Raw genomic sequence first — 27,728 nt, forward strand, 5'->3', positions numbered from 1 at the left:
AAAGGCATCATAACCTAAAGGAGACCTATTTGCACAGTATTTGCAAATGGTACTTTATACACTACAGATTCAAATTACAGATAGGTAGCCGTGTTGGTCTGCCATAGTCAAAACAAAAAAAATTCCTTCCAGTAGCACCTTAAAGACCAACTAAGTCAGTTCTTGGTATGAGCTTTCGTGTGCATGCGTATCTGAAGAAGTGTGCATACACACGAAAGCTCATACCAAGAACTGACTTAGTTGGTCTTTAAGGTGCTACTGGAAGGAATTTTTTTTGTTACAGATTCAAAGTTAGGAATAATGGGATGAATTCAACATTGCACAAAGGCAATTCTTCCACCAGGACAAGCATTTCAGCTTGCCCAATGGAAAGATCCCTCTTCTCCTCCCCCAATGTACTGTTCTAGGGGTTCTCCTGACCTCCTGCAAAAAAACAATTTCGGGGGGATACAGGGGGAGGAGAGAGGGGAAAGCTCTGTTGTACAAGCAGGAGTCCTTGCATGGGGTTTCTGATGAAAGGACTCATTAGTTGTATCCCATCCAAATATTATAATTTAATTAGAAATACAGAACATCTCACCATTGCGATCAGGTGATGTGTGTGCTTGCTCAGTCTGATGCACAGGTGCTACCCATTGATGGGCAACTTCAAGGTCCCTTCTGCTCTCTCTTCTTAGGGTTCTTTATTTTTAAAGCAGACTTGGACTGGACAGCCCTTCAAATACAGGGGTGTCCTCTGACAGTGCTCTACAATAACAACATGTTTAGTTCCAGTTACAGATAGGTAGCCGTGTTGGTCTGCCATAGTCAAAACAAAAAAATAATAATCCTTCCAGTAGCACCTTAAAGACCATGTGTATCTGAAGAAGTGTGCATGCACACGAAAGCTCATACCAAGAACTGACTTAGTTGGTCTTTAAGGTGCTACTGGAAGGATTATTATTTTTTGTTTTGAACATGTTTAGTGCTATACAAATGTATACCCTAAACAAGCCTAAATAAACCTGCTATGGAGTGAGCAGGGGATATGCATCCAAATAAACATGCTTAGGATTGAATTGATAAGGTGAGAAGCCAAGGCTGAGCAGCACTGCAGCCAATTCAAATGTGTGAACGGGTTGGTGCTGTGCACAGCCACATAAGCTTTCGGGCTTCCCTTATGCATCAGTGCAAAATGCAAAGAAACTGGGGCTTTCTCTCTTTCAGAGCCAATTCTTATATGGAATCTGGCCCAGGAGCATCAAAACTAGCCAGGCCATTAGTTCCTTGTGGGTTGGCAATACTTCCTTTAAATTTTGTGTGTTTGTCATTCAAGACCTAATAGCATAGCTAGGAAAAAGCACTATCCTGATAATGCTATATAAGATACAGAAACATATTCACGTCTGTCTTCTTGCAGAGCAATTGCAATTAATTGCTGGAGAGACAGTGTCCTATGAAGATACCCTTCAGATATTAAAAAACAAGTGCTGATACAACAGAAAGGGATTACTCCTTATGAATCTTAAATTGCAGGGATGCAGCATCACAATAACCCCAAACCATGGAGCACCATCTGTTCAAAAGGCACTGGGGGGGGGGGGGAGCGGAATCAATGATAAAGTGATGGCCATAGTTTAGGAACAAAGTTTCACGTCACAGATGTAGCTTTCCTCTTTTAATAGCTCAGCAAACAATGATCTTATGTAACAGAATCCAACTTCCACAGAATAACCTCAGCAAATGGTATTCTTACGGTGCTCTTTCCAATCTTAGCAATGTTGTTCTTATATAATATCATCATGTTGGTCTGCTATTACGAGATTCTTGCTTTTAGTAATAAAAGCAAAAGGAATAGTGGGTGTGCAGGGAAGAGAGGTGAGGAAAGGAGAAAAAGCAGAAAGGTAAGAAGGATTTGGGAGGTGGCCATAGCTCATCAGCAGAGAGCATGTTTTGCCTGAAGGTGGTCACAGGATAAATCCCATACACTCCCAGCTAAAAGGATCAGGTAGCAATTGATATGGAAAAGATCTCTGCCTATGATTCTTTAAAGCTGCAGCCAATCAGAAGAGATATTACTGGGCCGTGTGGGAACATGATGTGACTTGCCTAGGGCAGCTTCCTATGTTGTTTCTTCTCCCCATATCCCCTCCTCTCTCTCACACACACATCAAATCACACCAATTAATGCGTTTCTATACAGGAAATCTGCCAACATGGCAATATGGTCTACATCAGGGTCATTCATATGACGCATTCCTAAAAACCAAAAACAGCCGATTTCTCAACACAGCTGAGGATGCAGGATAATGGGGAAGGAGAAAAAGCCAAAATAACTGCCATTAGACTAGGTTACAATGCTCCCGCCAACAGCCTTTGAGTTTATTGCTAACAAGAACTTAGGCATTTCCACTCAACTTCTGACATGGTAATACATGCTTAATTCTGAACTGATTTAGTGCTTCTGGGAGTGGGTAATTCAAAATACTTGCTTAAACCTTTAATTAAGCTGTCATAACTGCCCTTTGATGCCAAAAAATGACATGGTATTGCCTGACAGGAATTCTGCTGGTTTCTGATTTAAAATCCCTGCTAAGCAATCTCAGTGGTTGTAATGGGGTCATTCAGCGTCAAAGCAATCAGAATAGAGCAGAAATGGATTCACAGTGGAGCCCGTACCATTGCCTTGATTACATTACTCCCTGCCATTTTTCACTGAATAGTAGCACTTGCATAGTTAGCACTACACCAGAGTTATTGTGAATGAATGAAAAGCTTTTAAATAGAAAATCTAAAAAAAATGCACAATTGAAATCACAATTTCAGGCTTTTTACAAGTCTTAGGAGCTTTGGTTTAAAACAGGGACAGCAAACTTCAGGCTTAAGGGAACTGTTTTGTTCTTGGGTTTTTACTAGAACCTTGAAATCCATCAACAAGAGCCAGATTCAAAATGGTGGTGCAAGAGAGTTTGGAATTAAGGAGCAGAGTATCCTCTGAGCCAGGAATTGGTTTTTATGACCAGAAGGATCCCACAGCACTTTCGCACACAAATCCACTCCTGATCCTTGCCATCATTCTTTGTTTCAGCAACCTACCGTAATTTGTGCGCTGAGTCTTTTTGTTCTCGCTTTTGTTAAACAATTAGTCAGAAACCCTTGCTGATCAATACAAATCACCCCTAAATCTACCAGTAGATCCTCATCTACCTTCTGTTCCCACCTCACCCAGGTTTAAAATACTGTGTATCATATCAATTTTGGTAGCTCTAACATTTCATCTACAATGAACAGTGGTGCAGCAAGAAAACTGCTAGCACATTTGCAAAGCTAAGCAGGATCTTGCATGGTTTCAAATTGGAGGGAAACCGCATGTTGCAGTTCCTTCATTGCAGGGGTTGGACAAGATGACCCTTGGGGTCCTTTCCAGTTCAATTATTCTGTTAACCTTTCATTGATAATATTGTCAGCTATTGCTAACAATCACCACAGTTTGGCTCAGAAGGTTACTCTAGTGCAGTCTTGACCATAAGTTTTGAAGAGGATGTTAAAAACACACACACATCCAAATTAGCACACGTACATTCTCAAAGCCATTTAATGCAGAATGATTATTCTCTTTAATATATCCTAACTGTGGCAAGCCGGAAGTGGCTGGGAATGGGGGGGGGGATGGGGCATAGCAGCCTTGTGCATGTTCCAGCATCGCGCATGATGACTTGGAATGCAACCTCCGCACAAATTGGGGATTGCCTGTATAAAAATTTAGACGTACTGTCAGAGAGGAAGTTTACCATAAGCAAACTAAAAAAAATAATAAAGGACAGAGATGTGAGGGCCTAACTGGACGGGGCGCAGGCTTCCTGGTCTACCCCCTATCAGAGCCCCTGCTGATGAGTATTCCCCAATGGAAAGTCACTACAGCTCCAAACCACATGCCTTAGAATAAACCATTGACTGCACAAGGCAATAGAAACTAAGGAAACCCAGAATCACAGGGCACCTGAACATCCAGGAACATCCAGGAACTCAAAGAACAAGTTCCCCAATATGTTGCTGAGAAGATATTTATTTCCCAGCTTTCTGACTCACCCCCCTTATTAAGTGCCTTCTATCACATGGGAGAAGAAAAGGGTGGATACCACTTAGGTACATGATTCAGCACATAGCAATAAAAATACTTTAATCTAATAGTGTTCCTGGAAAGTTGCAGATTTAAGTGCTCCATGCGTTGTCAACTGCCACTTAGGTAGGAATAGTGGCATTTTCAGCACTGAAAACTATTGTGCTGCTAACACTTTAACTCTCCATCCAATGAATGCTGTCATCCTTTTCACTTGACAGTTGGTGGTGACAAATCTTGTAAGCCATCACATATATAAAGAGAAGTTCCATTCAGTTCATTGAAACGACAACAAAAACACCTTTTATGCCACAATTCCATCAAAAATTAAAGCTGTGTATAACAACACACACACAAACACACAACCAGATTCACAGATCATTGGCTAATGGTAAAGAAAAGGTGCCTCCCCCTTTCAACTGTCTGCATAAGAAACTTAGAAAAGTTTTCAGCAAAGGGCTAAAAGTTAATCCTGAGGGCACCTGTTGAAACTCTGTTGGAAGAGCATTCCACAAGGCTGGGCTGATGGCACTGAAGGAATGGATTTGTACTGAGCCTCACAAACTTGGGGGATAACCAAAGACGCTCCTGTCGTGTCCCAGTGTGTGAGATGGGGTATAAGTGTTCAGGCGACCTCCTCTTAAAGCCTACTTTGGCTTTTTGAAGTAATTGCTACCACCAAAACCAAGTATGAAATTTGAAATGCACTTCTAAGAATAGCATTCCAGGCAAAAACACATTGAACCTTGAAATGAGGGCCACATTAAAATTTCTGAAGAATAAAAAATTCTTTCTGAAGGAATCCCAGTAGTACAAGGGTGAGGAACCTCACACCTGGGCAGAGGAAGAAGAGGTAGTGAATGCCTTTCAGGCCTTCCAATCTGGCATATAAGACTGTGCGCAGGCTACAGTACAAAATAAGAATCCGCTTGCTGCCCTACCCACCACTTGCATGTGGCCCCTGGATGGCTGCTATTAAAGAACGTGACCCTTGGTCTGAAAAGGCCCCACCCCCACAAATACAATCAGTGCCAGATTTATGTATAAGCTAAACAAGCTATAACTTAGGGCCCACTCTCTTGGGGGCCCCAAAAAATTTAAAGGAAAAAAACCTGGATGTACATTTCCAAAATATAAGATAAAAAACAAATAAAATAAAACCTACATTAGCAACAGTGTTTTGTGTTGTATAGGCTTCTGTGATGTAAGTAATGGGCCCCGCCTGCTAGTCTGCTCCCTAAAATATCACTGGTTTGCTCATTTCTACATATAGGGTGCCTACATTCTGCATGGACTGGTTGCATGGCAACATGTAGCATGCAGCTGCAGACTGCAATGCAGCACAGTTGAATGTAGGACAAGCTGTTGTGTTGTTGTTTAGTCGTTTAGTCGTGTCCGACTCTTTGTGACCCCATGGACCAGAGAACGCCAGGCACCTCTGTCCTCCACTGCCTCCCGCAGTTTGGTCAAACTCATGCTGGTAACCTCGAAAACACTATCCAACCATCTCGTCCTCTGCCGCCCCCTTCTCCTTGTGCCCTCCATCTTTCCCAACATCAGGGTCTTCTCCAGGGAGTCTTCTCTTCTCATGAGGTGGCCAAAGTACTGAGCCTCAGCTTCACAATCTGTCCTTCCAGTGAGCACTCAGGGTTGATGTCCTTCAGTATGGAGAGGTTTGATCTTCTTGCAGTCCATGGGACTTTCAAGAGTCTCCTCCAGCACCATAATTCAAAAGCATCAATTTTTCGGCGATCAGCCTTCTTTATGGTCCAGCTCTCACTTCCATACATCACTACTGGGAAAACCATAGCTTTAACTATACGAACCTTTGTTGGCAAGGTGATGTCTCTACTTCTCAAGATGCTGTCTAGGCCTGTCATTGCCCTTCTCCCAAGAAGCAGGCGTCTTTTAATTTTGTGGCTGCTGTCACCATCTGCAGTGATCATTGAGCCCAAGAAAGTAAAATCTCTCACTACCTCCATTTCTTCCCCTTCTATTTGCCAGGAGGTGATGGGACCAGTGGCCATGATCTTCGTTTTTTTGATGTTGAGCTTCAGACCATATTTTGCGCTCTCCTCTTTCACCCTCATTAAAAGGTTCTTTAATTCCTCCTCACTTTCTGCCATCAAGGTTGTGTCATCTGCATATCTGAGGTTGTTGATATTTCTTCCGGCAATCTTAATTCCGGCTAGGGATTCATCAAGCTGATGATCTGAGCCACAGTCAGCTCCAGGTCTTGTTTTTGCTGACTGTATAGAGCGTCTCCATCTTTGGCTGCAGAGAATATAATCAATCTGATTTCGATGCTGCCCATCTGGTGATGTCCATGTGTAGAGTCGTCTCTTGTGTTGTTGGAAAAGCGTGTTTGTGACGACCAGCTTGTTCTCTCGACAGAACTCTATTAGCCTTTGCCCTGCTTCGTTTTGATCTCCAAGGCCAAACTTGCCAGTTGTTCCTTTTATCTCTTGACTCCCTACTTTAGCATTCCAATCCCCTATAATGAGAAGAACATCCTTCTTTGGTGTCACTTCTATAAGGTCTTGTAAGTCTTCATAGAATTGGTCAATTTCAGTTTCTGCAGCACAAGTAGTTGGTGCATAAACTTAGATTACTGTGATGTTAAAAGGTCTGCCTTGGATTCGTATCGAGATCATTCTATCATTTTTGAGATTGCATCCCAGTACAGCTTTCGCCACTCTTTTGTTGACTATGAGGGCCACTCCATTTCTTTTACGGGTTTCTTGCCCACAGTAGTAGATATGATGGTCATCCGAACTGAATTCACCCATTCCCGTCCATTTTAGTTCACTGATGCCCAGGATGTCAATATTTATTCTTGCCATCTCATTTTTGACCACCTCCAACTTACCCAGGTTCATGGTTCTTACATTCCAGGTTCCTATGCAATATTTTTCTTTACAGCATTGGACTTTCCTTTCGCTTCCAGGCATATCCGCAACTGAGCGTCCTTTCGGCTTTGGCCCAGCCGCTTCATCAGCTCTGGATCTACTTGTACTTGCCCTCCGCTCTTCCCCAGTAGCATGTTGGACGCCTTCCGACCTGAGGGGCTCATCTTCCAGCGTCATAACTTTTATATGCCTGTTGTCTTTGTCCATGGAGTTTTCTTGGCAGGGATACTGGAGTGGCTTGCCGGTTCCTCCTCCAGGTGGATCACGTTTGGTCAAAACTCTCCACTATGACCTGTTCATCTTGGGTGCCCTGCTCGGCATAGTTCATAGCTTCTCTGAGTTCTTCAAGCCCCTTCGCCACGGCAAGGCAGTGATCCATGAAGGGGATTGGATCACTGCCTTGCCAAGCTGTTGTACCTGTTATCTAATATTAAAGAGTGCTTGTAGACTCTTTGCAAGATCAGGCAGCATAGACTAAGGGTATGAGTCTTATGCCTACTGACTGATTTCATGTAATACATAATTTATTTATTTTGATCCCATTATAAAATTACTTTAGAAAAAAAATCATCTTTATTATTTAGTAGGCCTATATTATTATTCACTAGTACAGTTCACTATTACCCCCACTTCCTACTATAATACTATATATAAATATGATAATTATATTAAATATTTTACTTACTTATAAAAGGCCTCATCAAACCTAAATCCGGCCCTGGATACAATGTTATAATCATCCTATTGAGAAAGGTGGGGACAGGACCTTTCAGCAATATTTCAGACTCCATTCAGACATCTTACCAGTATGGCAGCAACATCTGAGCTATATGTTTGCTGACCTTCCAATCGCTTCTAGCTCCACAGTACAGAATCCTGATACCTTATCTGCCATTCTAGATTCCCACCATGTGCTCTCCTCTGCTGTCCATTTGCCTACAAACTCCTGAACCCACCAGGACTTTAAAATACATTCTGGATCTCCACTAGGGAATGGGTTTTGGTAGATGTTATTATCCTTGGTCAGGAGACTGAGGCTGTGGTGATGTGGTCAAAGGCACCTGATCCACACCACAAAAAAATATTTTTAGGTTCAACATGGTGACCATAACATCACATATTATTAGGACCACAGTTTTACCAGATATAACCAATTGCAGAAATGGCTTCTGCTGTTGAAACATTTATTTACATTTTTGTATTCAACAGAAATATACTACCACACACTTGCATACTAAACTCATCTCTCTAGTGCTATAAATAAGCCTTATTGTAATGGTGGGGAAAATGATTCATGCATATTTAGCAAGTAGGAAATTATTTCTTGGTTCACATGCTCTGTGGTGAGAAAAGATAAAACAGATTCAGTGACCTCGCCCTGAACCCCAGCTACTAACAAGAATAAAATGGGAAACTGAACAAGATTTTATTTTCTGTAAGGGCAAATAGTATTATCTTTGTTACTCAGACTGAGTTACCGTATCTACAGCAGACAGAGTGCCACTCTTTCCCCCCTCACGATTCAATTTCCCCACCCCCACCCCATCATAGTCAGTATGTGGCTTTCTTTGGTTATGCTGTTTGGCCATTGTGAACACAAAATGCAAGTATATCTTCAGGCAGTAGAGGCAACAAACTGGCAAGTCAGAGATGCTCCTTCCTTTTGTCAGAGAAAAGAAGAAGCTATTATTTTTCTATAGCTGGGCCTGCAATTTGGTACCCCAAAATACCTCAGCTACAATTTATGGCTGGTGCAGACAATACTGATGTTTGTTGACCAATTTGTGTGTTCTTTTAGGGCCTGAGAAGCCAATGTGGTGACTTCCAGATATTTGGTGGACTCCAACTCCCATCAGCCTCAGGCAGCATGGTCAATGATCGGGGGTGATGGGAGTTGTAGTGCAACAACACTCCTGCAGGCTACCCCTGTTTTAGGGGGAAGGCAATGAATAGTTATTATCTTTTGCATCTGCTTATATAAGGATGCAAAGTAGTCCTTATATTAGTGTGGTGCTTTTTAATTACAGATATAAATAAAGTAAAATAAGTGAAAAAAGGATGCTTGGCGAATATTCCTAGGTCTAATTAAAACTAAGAGAGGGGTGGTTTTCTATTCATTCTTACTCCCAGCTTAAAATAAATGTAAGCAGGTATGGGCTGATTGGCAATATTCTTTAAAAGTCCCAGCTATGCAATTGCACAGAAGCAAAAAAGCTTTGTATATCTGTTTGTGTGTAATGGTGAGAACAGAGAGTTTTACCTGACATGATGTTGGGTGCAAAGCTTTCTAAATCATACTGACTAGTGTTGAAACCTGTTTACTTACTTACTTACTTTTCAGAAATACCCCACTTATAAAAGAAACCCAAAGCGGCTGACAAAAATCATGGAATCCATAAAACACAATAAAAAATGATGACATCTTAATTACAGGTGTGTCTAGGGTACAGGAAATTGTTGACAAAGTGATGATTTACCTAACATCTCAAGATCTCCAGCCATGTAGGGCTTTGTAAGTCAAAAAGAGTGCATGAAATTGGGCCCAGGAGCAAATCAAAGACCAATGCAGGTAAGAAAGGACTGGTGCAATGTGTTCACAGTAATGGAATCATGTGACATGCATCATCCTCGTTACATTGCTTCCTCACCCTGCCCCTCAGCAGCAGCCAAGAACGTGGAGCAGCGTGATGTGATGATACCACATCAGAGGCTTCCACCGGTTCATATTTTCAGGGAGAGAAAGGGGAACTTCTTTTCACCTGCAACTTCATTGTGAGTGTCATCATGCCCTTAAAGGCTGAATTAAAAGATGTAGACCTGAGGCGTAATCAATGCTGTCACACTTACGGATGGCATAGGCATGGGGTAAAGTTAATTAGTCTGTGCACAACAAGGGAACTATGAGAAAGAAACAGCCCACCGCCTCTCCACAGGAAGGAGGCAATACACCAAATAACAAACCAGGAATCAGTGCCATTTGTTCACCAGTAAGCCTAAAATAAATGTAAATACTATAAGTGGAGATTATAAAGGGAGATAGAAGGAAGGTTTCAAAACACCTACTAAATGTTTGAATTTCCACCTTCCTTTGTCATACATGATAAGCAGAAAACTCTACGGCTAGCCTGCTTTATCCAGAGCTACCTATCTTGATGCAGAGAAATGAAAGATCCAAACCCATAATGTAGTATCTAGAATGATGTGATGTTTTATGCCACAGGAATACATACAGCAAATTCAAATACAACAGTCTTTTGCCTGTTAACAGCAGGCTGTATTTTACATACATTTGGAGACCAATTAAACTTCCTACCTTTCAGAGTTGCTTTCTTAAGTACCTTCATTGCATACAGCTGCCCAGCATCAGATCCTTTAACTTTCCTCACTAAAAACACCTGAAGTGAAAAAAGCACAAAAAGCAATAAATTAATGTATGTTTATTATTGTTGTTGTTCATTTCATTTCTACGCCCCTTTATGTTTTTAAGAAAAATACCCTCCAAAGCAATAACATATATTAAAACATTTTTTTAAAATCCAGAATAAAACATTACTAAAGAAAGTCAGATATAAAGTATACATTCCAAGCAGCATAATTAACAGGAAACTAAAATATTATCTTAAAGATTTCAAATGAAAACATTACAAAGGAGGTCAACTACAGAATGCACATTTAACACAGCAAAGATAACCAACTTAAAACAAAAATCTGAAACATGTTTACATGAATGGTTTTTGTAGCATTCATGCACTGGAAAGTAATACTGATTAAATTTCAAGTAAGTGTGTAACCTCATTTCATAAAAACCATTCCCAACCTGGTGCCCTTCAGGTGTTCAAGCACAACTCCCATTATTCCAGACCACTGGCCTTGTCGGTGAGGCTGCTGGGTGCTGTAGTGCAACAACATCTGAAGAGAGCCAGGTTGCTACAGAATGTGGAAAAGGCCTTCAGTGTTAGTTACTAGTCATTTGTTAGCTGTTCCCTGATATAGAGTGTATTATCAGATTTTATTGTATTCCCCTCAAAACAGATGAGTCAGACAGGGAACACTGTGTGCTAAGAGAACATGAAAATAATTATAAAACTGCAGAAAAATACAACAAATGACAATGTGTTCTCTTTCAAAACACCACTATGCCTTATTGCTTTTAAAGGGAACCATGATCTACAAAATAATTTCCTATAACTCTATCAACTAAAAAGAAAGAAAGAAGTGGAACTCTTTTGTGGAGCCGTTTTAACACACACACACACACACACACTGCACTGGTTTGGCCAGGGGCAGGAACATTAGCCATTGTATTGGAGATCATACCGATGTGGCTGCAGAGTAAACATATTACTTATCTTTAAAGAGGGATTGGATTTGAAAAGGCAAATGAGGATGGAAGCAGGGCAGGAATCAGAACAGATTATACACAGGCAGGATCACACCCAAGACCCGGCTTGTCTCCCTTTCCACTGCAAGACCACATTGTGCCTCCCACATGGCATGGGTGGAAGGAGCCATTCAGTTTCCATGGTCAGGCAGCCCTGCACAGGGCAGCCCTGGACTGACAGGCTCAATCAGTGCTTTGGACAGTTTTCAGAGTGGGGCTAGGGAGCAGAACATAAAATACATGGTGACATGTCAACATCAGTGTGCTGTAAATTTCCCTATCCCACGCAGTTGGTTACCACTTGTACAAGACAGTGGAATGACATCCCCATATCCATTTTGCCTTACTAAACATTACCAAGGAAGAGTGGAAGAGGCGATGACATAGTGCTAATGCTTTGATGGCAGCCATGCATCAACTGTAGTATCTGTTTTGCCCAAAGTGACCTGATGAAGTGTTGAGGACTCATAGTACTTACAAATTTAAGTTAAATGTGCTAAGTAAGAAGGAGGAAGATGAGTATATTTCCTTCCAGTGCATCTTACTGCTTTGGAAGAAACTAAAAAGAGGGAGAAAGTTACTCAAACCTCATTGACTGTTTCTCCCTTGGAATCTCCAAAGCAGATCTTAAGAGAGTATGAGCTGAGGATCAAGTTGTTTCTTGAATTTAGTGCTGATTCCAGATTGCACCTTAGCATATTGCACATTGTAAAATCTTACCTTTCCATAGGAGCCTTGCCCCAACACTTTGAGCAGCTCAAACTGTGATGGGTCTGCCTTTTCAAAACCTTCTTTTACATGATGACTGATGTCTATCTCCTTCACAATACCTTCTTCCTGTGAATAAGAGAGAAACAAAGCAAAGCATACTTCTTAGCATGGATAAAACAAATTATATCACTTATTCCAACTTTCTAACATTATTTCTTCTCGTTTTTTTACTGAGAGACCAAGAATCCTACTCCTAAAACTATTAACACCCTCTCTTTTTCACACAATTTTTTTGCAGAATATATTGAGTCTGAATGTGAGACATCAAACTCTGTCTTACTTCTACCTAGGATATATAGCTAGCTAAAAAGAGAACCTGTAAATTGAAACAAAAGAATCAGTTCCTGAAGCTGTTGGGCTCAGCCAATCAGCCGAGCACAGATCACATATTTTGTTAAAACTAGGAACAGGGAAAGAATAGGTACATTTTTATGCTACTGCATTCTTAGAGCACTTGGGCCTCAGAATGCCTGCCAGCAGACATCACACGTGTTCATCTCTATAGAATCAAAGAATTGTAAGGTACCCAAAGGGTCATCTAGCACAACCCCATGCAATGCAGGAATCAGAATTAAAGAATCCCTGGCAGAGGCCCATCCAACTTCTGTTTAAAAACTTCCATCACCTTCTGAGCTATAGTCCATTTCACTGTAGAACAGTTCTTAGTGTCAGAAAGTTCTTCCTAATGTGGAATTTCCTAATGTGGAATCTCCTTTAATGTCATTTGAACCCATTGGTTCAAACTGTAATATTTTCGGTTATAAAGGTGGATGAAATAAACCTTGATTATAGGTAGGCAACGGAGAGAAAATATTGCTTCATACTCTCCAGGAAGTAGAAAGAGATGTTGCCTACACTCATCTCTCCATACAAAGAAATCTGCAAATTACGCAGGTCATCAGGAAAACAAGGACACAGCACTAGCTGTTTTTGCTGGCATTTGCAGAGGCAGCATCAGCCCAGATAAATAAAAGATAAAAAAGCAGCCTTCCTCCCTTTTACCTCCACAGTTTGAACTTTTCCACTTCTTATGCACTTCTTTGCTACTGATACTTTAAAAAGTTCATTTGATAAGACAATGCAACTACAGTACCTGAGTGAAGCGGTGGAGGAAGTCGCTCGGGTGCCTGGGGTGGCGCGCCCATAGGGACGGGGTGAGCCGCCCATAGGAGCAGGGCAAACTGGGGGCCTCCGGAGTCTGCCTACCTCCTCCCACTCAACTGCCCTACAGCTGGGGGAGAGGCAGTGGGCGGACTGTTTGGGCAGCGCAGAGCCTGCGTGTGCCCAAGCCACTGCGTCTCCCTCAGGAGAGACACGTGGCTTGGGTGCGCTGCAGGCCTCACAGTAAGTGCAGCCCGGCAATTTGTCACCCCCTCAGTGGACACCCAGGGTGGTCCGCACCCATCACACCTCTTCCTCTGCCCCTGCCTGAGCGCTAAAGAAAGGGTAGTAGCTTCCACATTCTAAACAGAGGGAAAGTTTTTAAAACTGAGGAGAAGAAATCAACATCTGCTATGTTGGAAAGTTATCTGATGAAGGCTGCAGCTCACTTGTGCCCTACAGCTGGATTATCATTTGTGCATGGGATTTTATGCAGCAACATCTATATAGAATCATATAATTATTGTAAGTTAGTGTATTGTAGAGATGGGCTGGCCTTACACAGTAAGTTCTTACTGAAAGCTGAAAGGCTGGCTCATTTCACTATGGGGTATTTGTGCGTACAGTATTTCTATTTAAATTGCAGCAATTATTTTTAAATCTGTACCTATACATATGAATTAACATTCTTTTATTTCTTTTTTCATTATGCATTTTTTTCTCTTTGGGGGATGGTTTGTTCCTGCCTTGTCCTTGTTATCTATAATTTAAGCAAACTGTAGGTCCCAGAGTTTTAATGTCATGGGAAACTGTGGTTTGTTTAGAATCAGAAGCAAAAGTTACCAATTTCCTTCAGATAAAGAGAAAGGAGGAGAGGGGAAACAGAACTGCATCAGCCTGAGCTGACACAGCAATGAACAGGCACAGCAACATGGTGGGGCCCAAGGGCCTGACCAGGGGCATTCTGAGGAACTGAAGATGGCTAAAGGCTGCTTTGAGCAGTGCCTGCCCATTGCCTTAGTGCAGAAAAAAGGAAAAAGTGATGCCTGTCCATGCTGCCATCTGACACCATCCGGCAAGCTTCAGGTACCATATTCCAGGGTGGTATGCCTTACCTTTGAGAGGACCCTACGCATATATTAGTGTGGGACAGGAAAGTTGGGATTTGCAGGTGCCAGGATTCTCGTGATGCAGGAGTCTTGGAAGCTTGTGGGATTTGTTTTGATAAAATCTATTTACAAATGTAAAGGTTGGGGTGAGGAGGAGCAGGCACGTAAGCAGTGCTAGTTCCTAAAATAGCACCAGTCCCTCCAAACAGCAGCAGCCCCTCAAGACAGCTTCCTGGCATGCCACTGCAAGAGATCTTTTTGTGACAAAACAGAAGCTGTAAAACTGTTCCCTTCAGCAACTACCTAGGCAGAGGGGCTGTGACCTGAATTCCAGTGGCCTGGAGTAATTACCAGCCATCAGAGACCATACAAGAAATGCACCTTCTGCTCTCAAGTTATACAAAGACCTAGAGAGAAGGTTGTTTTGCAGAAGCCTGGAAGCACACTCACAACAAACAGAGAACGCTTAATGCTCAGGTTGCCCAAGTGTTTTTAGAGTGAGATCTAAATATTCCAGAAGATTTACGGATACTTTCACCATGTTTATGTAGCTTGGTGGATTTATGTAGCAGGGTTTTTTTCCACAGCCATTTAGCTAAATGCCTTAACCTCATCATTCTGCCAAAGCAAAGGTATTTGAATTTATGATATTCCATTACAAGCTGCTACAAAATTTCTTGCAAAACAAACACTCAATTAGCACATTTTCATTTTCCTTTATTAATCAAAGTAAACAAAATGCAGAATTGTAAAACCTGATTTCCAAAAGAGAACTTTGTTGACTTTCATAATCTGAAAGATTCCACATCACCCTTCTGGATGTATTTTGTGTTTGTATCAGTAAAAAGATAGGTGAATTTGACACATTTTCAAGTGAATTACATCAATTGATTACATCCTCAAATTAATTAGAATCTTGAGTTCAAATTACCATTTGTCTCTCATTCATGTAATAATCAGCATATTTTCATTGTATTAGAATATCCATTTCTTAAATATTAGTCAGTGAAAATGTTTGATAATATTTGCCTAATAGTAGGACCGACCCTTCACAGTGAGTTCATTACGGAAACGAAATCTGAACCAAGTTCTTACAGACTGAGAGCTCATTCTCCTAGCCACCATATGCAGCCGCTTCAAGTTAGGAAACGTTGCAGCTTTCTCCCCTGGGATCCATAGCTACTTTGATCTCTTCAACACATTTTGCCTTACTGCTTGCATACCCTTCTTGCTGCTTCACAACCTGCTCCTTTCCATCATGAAGAAGAGTTTGGATTTGATCTCCCACTTTATCACTAACCTAACATTCTCCTTTCCTCCCCCACAACAAACATTCTGTGAGGTGAGTGAGGCTGAGAGACTTCAAAGAAGTGTGACTAGCCCAAGCTGCATGTGGAGGAGCGGAGACACGAACCTAGTTCACCAGATTACGAGTCTACCATTTTTAACCACTATACCACACTGGCTCTCTTTTTTTTTTATATAGGATATTTATTAAGATTTTTTAAAGTATTACAATAAGAATGAGGGGGGGAAAATAACAAAAATACAAAATAAAAATAGTTAAAAACACACAGATTTTCCATTGCTAGTTTTCCTTTAGCTTATTTCCCGGACCTCCTCATACCTCCCTTTTTTGTATTCCACTTCAAATTGTTGGTTCAGCAAATCCTTACCATTAGATTTTTACCTGTTTATAACCCTTTTTTTCATATTCTCTTAAAGCATTACAGCTGGAAACCACTTAATTTCTATCCAACATCATTCTAACATTCATTAATTTTACAATATTTCTGTAGATAGTCTTTAAATTTCTTCCAATCTTCTTCCACCGACTCTTCTCCCTGGTCTCGGATTCTGCCAGTCATTTCTGCCAATCCCATATAGTCCACACTGGCTCTCTTAAAGTCCTACTGCACTGCAGCTTTTTTGGACAGCTCCACTGCATGGCAGCACAAGAGGTTTTCTGGACTTCTTGAAGGACTAATTCCTTGTTCAGAGTCCATGGAATGAGAGGACAGATAGATATCCCAGGTGTTCTGGATTTATATATTCAGACTTCAGAGAGACATCCAGTGCAAACAGGCTATTAAATCATTGAGTAAATGCAACTCCAACCCATCACAAACAAAGCTGGATTTACTGTGTTAAAACATTTTTTCCCTTCAAAAAAGGGAAACACCATAGCTGTTGTCCTAAGCATGGTTATCTGAAGTCACTGAGACCTGACCCTGTTCACAAGCTGATGGGAGTGGGGAGACACATTACTTCCATCTCCTCCATCAAATCTCCTCGCTTGGTCCCACTGACCTCCACACATTGGAGGGCAAATATTTGCAGTGGGGAGTCATCGTGGGGGCTCCCTGTGCTTATTTAGAGCCTAGCATGTTCAGGGTCCTCTATGAGTGCGGCGGGCAGCAGGGCTGGGCAACAGGGATTTAATGGAGAGGGTGGAGCTAGTGAACACATCCCTGCTGATTTTAATTACATGATGAGAGCAATGGCTACTTAGGACCTTAATTGTGAGTAATCATGTTTAGGAGTAGGATGCTAAGCTGAAAAGTGCTCCACTTTCTTGTAAAATCGACGTGCTGCTATCACTTGCTGGGTGAGAACATAACTCAGGAACATCTGACTCCGGCCACAATGGAATCTTTTGTGATGACAGCCTTAGTCGAAACTGCTTTAAGTCAAAACTGCCACAGAGCAAAGGCCAGCATGTCATCGGGCAAACTGAATTAAATGGACAAATTTTCTCCCAAACATAAGACCTCTTGTGATCAATGTTGTTCGTGCCCATTGACGCACAAAGAGCGCCGCTGTCCTTGCCAATTAAGTGAGCCAGCAATCGGCTACTGTGCCATGACTTGTAGCTCTTTGTGCTAAGTCTTGTTGTGGAGATTTGATTTCAGCGGGGGAATGCAGTTAGTGTCTTTAGCTCTTTTGTTGTAGCAAGAAACATACTTCAGCAAAGCATCATCTAAATAAAGCACTCTCTATGGTGAGTAAATGAAGTTCTGTGAAGAGCAAGAACAGGAGAAAATGCCAAGGGGGGATGAATAATTGGTTCTGAAGATGGAGGGACTGGTGAAGAAGAAGAATTTGTCAGCAAGGCAGGAGAGAATGATTTTAGATTGGGCATTACTTAGTATGTTTTGGTTTCGTATGACCTGCCTTTAGTTGGATATATTACTGAATTTTTGTTATTTGTTTACTTGTTGCTGTGGTTCCATAACAATTTGGAAACTCTTAAAAAACAATAATATTTTTTTTTAAAGAGAGGCAGGAGAGACAGAAAAACAGCTATAAGTGTATTCTGTAAATTCCACGATGTCAGCAGCCCTTCATTTTTTTCTTTACAACATCCTCTTATTCCTAGCCCACAGTGACAAGCAAATTTCATTTTCTGGAACAGCAACATTTAGCAATTGCTATGATAGGCAATAGGCAGTCTGTGGTTAAATCTAGTTGTAGAGATTTTCAGTGTGAGGAGAGTGTGCAAGATGGACAGGACTGGAATACATTTTAGAGCCCCAAACCGTCCTTTTGAAGATGCTTGTTGAATCCCTTGTTCCTTTAAGCAGGAAGTCTGGGCCTGAGTTCAACATCAGGTCCTCCTCTTTTCCTACACGCATCCTCCTTATCCCAGTACTTCTTCCCCACTTCCATTTCTCCTCTCCCTGTGCTTCCATTTTGTCCCAACTTTCTCTGTGCCAGCAATCCTTTGCTTCCTGTAGGCTTCTCAGCCTGAAAATATGACCCTGCTTCTTGCCACACTGTGACAAAGATAAGTATTCCTCCAACCCCTTTGTAAAGGGGTTCCTTCTTCCTTCTGCAGCTACTTCCCCACTCTATATGCTGATGGAGGAGGCAATTCAAAGTGCTGGATTTGACCTATACTGTAAAGCCTTAAACAGCTCAGGACTGCAATACCTCAAGGACTGCCTCTTTCCATATGAACCTACCTGGACCCTGCAATCATCTTCTGAGGCCCTCCTTCATGTGCCTCCTCCCTGAGAGGTCCAGATGGTGGCAACACGAGAATGGGCCTTCTCTGCAGTGGCTCCCCGTCTATGGAATGCTCTCGCCAGGGAAGTTTGCCTGGTGCCTTCATTATACACTTTTAGGTGCCAGGAAAAACATTCCTTTTTAACCAGGCCTTTGTTTGATCTTATTGACATCCAACACACTTTTAGAATGTGGTTCTTTTTTTGGGGGGGGGGGGGTTACTGGATTATTGTTTTTGGTTTGATTTTACACGCTGTGGTCTTGTTTGTGGGTATAGGGCATGTATAAATTGAATAAACAACAACATCCCTGGTGACTGGTCATCATCACTGCACTATGCCACTTCTGGCCTGCCAATGTTTACATCTTGTTGGGCCAGACGTGGTGGAGTGCAAAGATTAGCATCAGTCACAATCAGTCCTTTAAGATGGCCCTTGGATGATCACCAGCCCATGTGTGTTATGAACATCAGTAAGTTAGGAAGGAAAGGCATTGGCTCCTTACCCTCACTTGCTGCAAAGAACTGACCATCTGGTCAATCCAGCTGCTGACTACCGCTCTAAATTCTTAGTACTCTAGGAGAGATAGTCTTGCATGGAGTATCATTCTAAATAAATGAGGAAAACAACTCATACTTTTAAATAGAGCAAATGCAGGTGTTTATTATATAAGGTTTGTTGATGACAGCACTACTAGAGGGGGAAATGTCAAATATATTCCGCAATGACAGATTTTAAGTGAGAACTGGGTGTCACTGTCTGCGGCAGCTAATCAGCAAGATGAAGTACAAGTGGAACAATAATTATCCCCTCTTAATCATCCAGACCTGTCTATCACCTCTTCAATAAATATGAAGTTGCTAGACTTGTGCTTCCCAAGTATTTCACAATGAAAATACAACATCCAGGCTTGTTCCAGTTGGACTGTCTCTCCCTTCCCACAGTCGCCAATTTTACACGTTATACTGTTTGTCTTAGTAATAATTTAGTACTATTTATCCATTGCATTTATATACTGCCTTTCTGCCAAGGCACCCAAGGAAGTACATAAATGCAGTGAATAAATAAATAAATAATATATTTCTTTTTGTGCACACTTTCCTCTAATACATGCATTTCTTTGAATGTTATTTGGTTGGAGAACAGCACCACAAAATTCAGATAACTGTGGATTTTAATGGACGGCTATTTTTCAGTTCTCATATTATTTCAAAAACAATGTATTGGATAAATTCAGCTTTATATGCAAGCTGAAATAAATTTATTCCACACCTCTAGTTACAACTGTACTGTAACATGACACACTTTACACGAAACCAGTACAACCGAAACTGTGGCACATCGTGCCTCATAACATCTAATTTCTTCTGCAATACAGCCTACAAAAGAAGGCTACGGAGTCTAGTCAATGATGTCTACAGTTTCAAAGATTTGATGCCTTCCTTATGCTTGTTTGAAATAATAGAATTAGCTCTTTTGTATAGCCTTTCCCTCTTCCCCTTCCCAGGGTCTCTGTGGCTACAGATATGCTTCCTGTTCTGACCTAGATCAGGAAAAAGAGAAGACAGGGCTCCCTCACGCTCCCAAAATAAAATGGCAGAGTGCATAAAGGGCGCACACGTTTCTGTTTCGCTAACTGCCTTTATTACTAAATGCACTGCTCTACAATTTAAAATAACTTTTTAGAAAGTACCTTTTGCATTTGGAGGTGATAATTAACCTAAGTGGGTAGCCCATTTGCCACACTTCCTTTGGGGAAAGTGAAATGCCCTTTCTCATTCCCTCTTTCTCACTCCAATCGCAGAAATAGAAAAAACTTAAATGCCTCACAATTCCAGCACTAAACTAAGTAAACACTGAAATGAAATACCTACAAGGACACCTGAGAGGTGCAAAAATGAAATACCTTTCTAAACTATTAAATATATCCTCAAAGAAGCCTGGACATGTTTCATTTCCTTGACAGATGTTTCTAATCATGAGACCAGATTGCACAGTTTGCACAGAGACATATGCATGTTTTCAAATCTCCAAGCTTTTTTTTGTTCTTTCATACACTCATTTTACCTTCCACTTCTTGGAGAATAACAAGATATTGAGCCAGTTTGGATGATCACATGAATCTGAGATAGGCTTGAGCCTTTTGCTTGCATATAGAGCAGTAGTACTCTATCCTTTACATCAGCTGCTATTAAACCAGGAAATATCTCATTAATCACAGTCTCAGAACTAGAATACTATGATTAGCCAGCTCTGGAAGAGGCCAGGATATTAAGCTAACCTCACACCTTGGTTTACTTTTCTGGCTTGCTACAAAGCTATTCACCATAGTTTAGGGTTGCCATATTTCAAAAAGTGAAAATCCGGACACTAAAGTTGTAGAGCTGTTTTGGCAAAGTTTTGAGCTTTTGGGAGGGGGGGCAAAGTCTTTTAGCTTTTTTTTCTTTTCAAAATCTCAAAAAATTGAAGTTTTAAATGTATTTTTGAGATATTTTTAGGGAAATTAGTCCAAAAGTCATGGGTTGCCATACGCCTGGGTTTTGCTGGACATCGCTAACAATTTTTGGAAATTTCCCCCCAAAGCTATTTCCGACAGATGAATCCTGAACATATGGCAGCTCTACCATAGTTTCCCAGCTCAGACAGAACAGAAAGCTATGGTTCAGTAGAGACTTCCTGACTTGCCAGATTCTTGTGCCAGAGCAGCAGCAGTTGGTTAGAGTTTCTACAACAAAAATGCTTACTACCCAATATGTCACCCTTAGATTTTTTGTGTCGTCCCCCCCCCCCCCCGCCGTGTGCACTAATGTAAAGGCACAGTAATTTGTCATGCAAAATTCTTCAGATAGAATTGTTCAAGTCACCCTCTGGAAAACAATACCACTGGGGGGGGGGGATTTCATTTCACAACTTGAACCTGCTCATGTTGCCGGGGGGGGGGAGGTAAGAGAGTTCTGCCAGAAATCTTACTTGCCATATGTATGGAGAAATAAAAGAAGCACCAAGTTAGCATACTGTGAGAAGAAGAAGAAGAAGAAGAAGAAGAAGAAGAAGAAGAAGAAGAAGAAGAGAAGTTTGGGTTTGATATCCCACTTTATCACTACCCGAAGGAGTCTCAAAGCAGTTAACATTCTCTTTTCCCTTCCTCCCCCACAACAAACACTCTGTGAGGTGAGTGGGGCTGAGAGACTTCAGAGAAGTGTGACTGGCCCAAGGTCACCCAGCAGCTGCATGTGGAGGAGCGGAGACGCGAACCCGGTTCACCAGATTACGAGTCTACTGCTCTTAACCACTACACCACGTTGGCGTAACGAATGAGGAAGAAGCCACTTGCAAGAGCAGTGTCACTTTTCTTCACAGGTCAAATCAGTGATTCAAGCAGACCACGTACGCTTTTTCTAGAAAGAAAATGCCATCCAGTAGATTACAGTCACCTGCTACTCATTGATTAAATATATTGGTCTCTGAAATGAATCACATAGCAGCCTTCTTTCAGAAATTGTACTATATATTCCAGGAAATTTATTTCCTTCTCATGTTCCAGGGCCTGATATTTGCACAATGACAAGAGATATCTGCTGAAGGACCAGTTCACAGCTGTGTAGTGACTCAGACAGCCAACAGGACAGAGCTGCCATGTCTTCTTTATCCTTGATGAGGCAGATAAAGTCCCAAACTATCTTAAATGCAGTAGGGGCCCTGAAGGCACATTGCGAGGAAAAATAACAAATCAAAACCCTTAACACAGGTTTGGAGTGAATCATAATGGGCATACAGGCACAAGAAACTCAGTGGAAATTTTTTTTTTTAAAGGATGTTCATTTTAATAGACCGGATGTTTTATTTAGGTGAGGTTAGGTCCTATTTTTTAAAATATAACGTGGCACATAGTTGAAATGATATGAAATAGCCACAATGCATTTCTGTTGTGAGTGAGCTTGATCTTTCTCTGTACATCAGCACAGCAGTATCTGGCTCCTTTGGGTTCACAGGATATGTAGAGACTGATCCCAAGCTTCACCAGCCAGAGTAAGCAATTACTAGGGAGCACAGCAGTGTGGCCACTACAACAAGTTAGTCAAGATGGGAAGGGTCAGCTATGATAAAGTGGTAGAACCATTGTTTTTAATGACTCTGCAGAATGCAATTTTAGAAGAAAAATAAAGGCTGAAAAGCTTACTGAATGAAGGCTTTGTTCCATGAAAGTCCAGCGAATTATGCTTTGGTGAAGGGTTTTAAATTTTCTTAGCCTGTGTTCAATACAAAGGACAAACTAATCATAGAAATATTGCGATGCTAATAAATAATGCAAGGGAAATTTGATACCTTTTATCATTCATCTGCGGAAGGGGCTCTACTCAGGTTTCTACCTGTAAATTACAATTTGTGACAGTCACTTCCAGCCTGATTCATTTCAGACACCCTCACTTTTTGAACGAGGGACCATATCTTCCATGTATACAATAGTCACACACTTCATTATTGCTGCTGATGTAATCAGGAACAAATACAACTTTTCATAGTGTAGAATCTAGTACAAGATATCAATACTGTTGAGCTAAGTTGGGAGATTTGCTATGAATTACGAGGTTTTTAAAAAAGATGTACGCATCTGGCCGTAGTGGTAATACGTGGTTAATTTACGGAAGAAGGCTTTAACAAACAATGATTTTTTAAGCATAATGTTTAAATCTGTTCTGTGACATGGCCAGTGTCATTATCTTGACATTTAGTAGCAACCTACACCATGGACACAGAGGATTAAGGTACCAGTGGTTGCTCTCTGAGGAGGCACAGGACATGAGTCTCACAGCTGAGCCTGAGCTTAACAACCAGGGACCCCCTAAGTCCAGGGCTCCTGGGTATCAGATCCCTGAGCCTGCAGCCCCCAAGTCATAAAGGTTCCATGAAAGGGCCAACATCTTCACCCCAAAGGGCCTTATGCCCCATCAATCTGGCTCATCAATCCAGGCAGGGTTCCAAGCCAGAGGGCTGCCCTTTTGTGACTCTGCATGTCTCAGCAAAGCCTGAGAAGAGTAGTCAGTGCCATGGAGCACAGAGGGATCAGCTGAGGCTGAGCATATGCTTTGCTTCCTGGGCTCTGAGAGAGCTACCTTTGGGATTCCTGTTCTGTACTGAACCTTCCTGCCTGTTTCTTGCCTCTCCTCTCCTCCAGATGGCTTACTGGCTGTGCACCCCCCTGATTCGTCCATGGGCTCCGTTTCACCAGAGCCAGACAACTGGATCCTTTTGGTTAACCAATCAACCTGGGCCCCTCACTGGGTGAACTTGTCTGCTATCTGCCAGATAGTGCAACCATCTTTGAATAAACTGTCTCATTAACTGACCACATTTGTGCTTAATTTGCAGTTATGTCTCAGAGTTCCAGCAAACATTTGCTGAGTAATGCCTCTGTTCCACTGCAGGCTCTGACACAGCACAGACTGTGATATAATGCAGTTTAAAAGTGCTGACCAAGCTGAGTAACTATTGCCTTGGTTAAATGAAGGTGCCCTAGGCTCAAAAGCGGTTGATAGAACACAATGAAATGCCATGAACTACAAAGACTAAATAGAAAACACTTTTCTATATAGACATATAATTTTGTGATTAGGGAAAAAATGGAGGAGGAGGTGGTGGAGGAGAAAGAAATGATTGTACTGTTCTTGAAGGAGCAATGACTATGACACAGTATCTTTCTTTTTTGTTAATAGTGCTTTAATATGATCCCCGAGAACCGCTTGAGTGGATGATAATAGGGCCAAACTGTTTTGTGTATCCCTTAATGGAATAATTTATTTTTGAATCTCCTTTTTTTATAAACTAACTCAGCGTTGCTCAGATAGCAGGCCAGGACCCATCAATGGGCCTTGGGCCACTTTCAGATGGGCTCAATGTCACAGCTTGCTCATTGACACCTCACTTGCCTGCCTCACCCCCTAAAAATGCTGTAGCCTTTGGATTGAACCACCACCACCACCCACTATTTGCATGCTGAGTAGAGATGGTCAGGAGACAGAGAATTTGATCTGTGTGTGGATGAGAGAAAGAAGGTTTCTCTCTTCAGAAGGAAAGGCTCAGAAGAGTTGTTGATGGGAATTAGAGAGGCAAAAAGTTATCACCATTTGAAGGAAATTAATTAACTAGGGAATAAAAAGGAAGCGCTTAGAGAGGAAACTGTTATCAGAAAGAGAAGTAAATGTAAAGAACCAAGGAGGATGGATGGAAGAAACTGATGGTGGTGAAGGATTGGGGTGAGGGGATCAGGTGCAATATGAGTGTGGATGGAGAATGGGAGCAGAAATTATAGGAAATAGATAAAGATACTTTAAGAGATGTAAGGGTGGGAGGGGGAAATATAAAAAGCAAAGCCTTCTCTGCTTAGAGCCTTTGTTGTTGTTTAGTTGCTTAGTCGTGTCCGACTCTTCATGACCCCATGGACCAGAGCACGCCAGGCACCTCTGTCTTCCACTGCCTCCCGCAGTTTAGTCAAACTCATGCTGGTAGCTTCGAGAACACTATCCAACCACCTCGTCCTCCATCTTTCCCAACATCAGGCTCTTCTCATGAGGTGGCCAAAGTATTGGAGTCTCAGCTTCAGGATATCTGTCCTTCCAGTGAGCACTCAGGGCTGATTTCCTTCAGAATGGATCGGTTTAATCTTCTTGCAGTCCATGGGACTCTCAAGAGTCTCCTCCAGCACCATAATTCAAAAGCATCAATTCTTCAGCGATCAGCCTTCTTTACGGTCCATTTATTAGAGCCTTAGGATCTGTCTAAAATGGTGAAGCTAGTACTGGTACCTCCAGAGTAATGTCTGTACTTGTTTGGAGGAGCTCTGTGGCACAAGAAAATGATGTGGCAAAGAATTTCCCCATTTCCAAGGACAGAGTAAATATCAGTAGAAAGTGTTGTTAGCAATGGCCAGCTGATTATGCCAAACGTGCCTGCATCTGCCAGCATTTTGTGACTGGCTTGGCTCCTTAACCAGCCTTTTGTGTCTCAGCAATTTTCAAGTATGTCAAGTGGGCTCAAGGGATAGAACGTTTGGAGAACTCCTGAAGTAGCCAATGACGTGGAAGAAGATATTAGACTGGGATACCCAGAGCCCATGTCAATTTTCCACTGTGGCTGACCATGAGCTGCATATACTCTAAGCAAATTCATTTTCAGGTCTCTGTCAAGACACATGATCTTAATTCTGAAATACCCTAAACTATATGGAATTCCTGGTAATGAAGCCTGAAGGACAGAATTGACTGACTCACTCACTTGCCTTCTATTTCTTACAGAGCTGGAAAAGCTGATCCTGCCTGCCATGGAAGCTGCAACCACACAAGCAGCAACTTGCCTCAGTTGCTCCAGCATCCTGCATTAGGGAAGAAACACAGAGCTGCTCTCCCAGCAGCCTCTGTGCTTGGCAAACCCTTCCTACTTATACCTAAAGCTGGCAAAGTCTCTGATGTGCATGGCTCATAGGACATTTCATCTCTCTCTCTCTCTCTCTCTCTCTCTCTCTCTCTCTCTCTCTCTTTCTCTCTCTCTCTCTCTCTGAAGGAACACTTAAACCCACAATCCTATGCATTCCAGCAAATGAAACAATAAATCACACAACAGAGCCTTAAAACACTTAAGTAAACTGGGTGTTTTTAAAGAAAAATAAATAAAAGCAAGCTGCTTGCATTGCTTTGCTAGAAATGTGAAGACAGTTCTCCTTCCTTGAAACCCACAAAAGTAAATGAGTATGCAAAACTGTGCTTAAAGGTTCTGAACTGTGTTAAAGGAGTAAGACAGTTCTATCAGATAGGGAAGAAAAACAAAGTGAGTCAGGAAGCACATGAAAAATTAATCCTCATATGCAATGCAGACAGCAAAGCCTAATACTGAATGTCATATTCTATTAAGTGTTTGTCTCCAGTTCCTAGCTTGACCAGGGCTCTTATTTGCCTTATCTAGTATAGCTGGACTTGGCATCAATGCATTTATTTTTAATGAAAAATATACTCCTTTGCATTCCCACGCTAACTAGAAGCAAGTGTTCAAGTACAAGCAGGTGTTCCAATTGCTTTGGTTGGTTTGTTTTTTGCAGACCATTTGGTACTAGCCTTATTAGCAAATTGAGTGGAATTGCAGTAATCAAATTAATTATGCCATATTTCATTAAAAATAAGTTTCAGTTTCAAAAAGCCCATAACAGACATTTACCAGTAATTAATACTGCACAATGGAAGCCAGTGTCTACCACTGTTCAACAAAGTGAAGATGACCAATAATTAACATCACAATCCTATTCATGCTGGCTTAGAAGAAAGTCCTACTGAATTCAGTGGGACTTACTCCAAAGTTTGTATGTACAGGAATGCAGCCTAATTTTGTCATATGAGCTTCTAGACTAGAAAGCCATCCCAATTGAAATGGTCACCATACTAAATACAGCAACTGTGTCAACTTTGTTGTTTCAGAAGAAGTGACACAGGGGAAAACACGAGAACTGTCCAGGGCTAAAAATGTGTGTTTGGTATTCTCCACTTTCTGTACAAAGTGCAGGATGCTCACCAGGAGTAATGATTTCCCCTTAAGAACATGAGGTTATCAAACCAATGTGAAAGGTTAGTTAATTTCCCCAGCTAAATTTTTAGGAGTTTATGCATGCTGGTGAAGAATTAAGGATGCTGAGTCTCAGCACTCTTTCAGCCAGAAATTCTCTTTCCATTCCATCTTCCTGGTGGAGTGTCATGGAATTTTAAGGACTAAGAGATTTGCTACAAAAGCCTCTCCCACAAAAAGAGGTTGTACTGTAATCCCACAGTTCATGCCACAATAAATCTGCTTCGTTTTTTTTATAATATTTTTTTTATTAGTTTTATATGATACAGAAAAAAGAATAAAGAACGTATTGCAAAAGTAAAGAAGAAAGGTTACAAGTTTTTCTTACTCCTTTTTCCAAATCTGTTGGACTTCCCCACGTCCTCCCAACCCTGCATTCTCTGTGATGCATAACGTCTGCAATTTGTTAACTTGTTTCAATACTTATTATATCTTCTTTTTTATCATGTTACCCAATTTCAAATGTAATATAAACCAAATCATGTACATTTTCATTTTAACACAATAAAGTTGTTTCATTATTCTATCTCTGACTCCTTGTACCTTAATTTCCATTTCTTTAATTTAACATTACTGAAACTAGAATTTCCTAGAGGGTGCGTTTTTTAACATTCATACAACTTATAATGTTTTTGCAAATAGTCTTTAAATTTTCTCCAATCCTCCTCGAATGTTTCTTCTCCCAAGTCTCGGATTCTGCCAGTCATTTCGGCCAGTTCCATATAGTCCATCAACTGCGTGTGC

General features: G+C 41.4%; 1 protein-coding gene across 6 annotated transcripts in view; it reads right to left on the reverse strand.

The window, feature by feature from the left end:
• RPS6KA2 (ribosomal protein S6 kinase A2) overlaps positions 1–27,728 on the reverse strand; it is a 188,590-nt gene that overhangs the window by 53,123 nt on the left and 107,739 nt on the right. For 5 of the 6 annotated variants that reach the window (XR_014562513.1, XM_083732336.1, XM_083732338.1 and 2 more), the window contains 2 exons: positions 12,110–12,226; positions 10,322–10,403 (listed from right to left, as the gene is read on the reverse strand). Coding sequence is in view for 5 of the 6 variants with exons in the window: in XM_083732336.1 (XP_083588462.1) it covers positions 10,322–10,403; positions 12,110–12,226 (199 nt within the window). In the remaining variant the exon portion in view is untranslated. Of the gene's footprint in view, positions 1–10,321; positions 10,404–10,825; positions 10,975–12,109; positions 12,227–27,728 lie in introns of those variants that run through there. The other variant, XM_083732340.1, reaches the window with a different exon arrangement.

This window comes from Podarcis gaigeae, assembly GCF_964106915.1.
Source record: "Podarcis gaigeae genome assembly, chromosome: 3".
Taxonomy (NCBI): Eukaryota; Metazoa; Chordata; class Lepidosauria; order Squamata; family Lacertidae; genus Podarcis; species Podarcis gaigeae.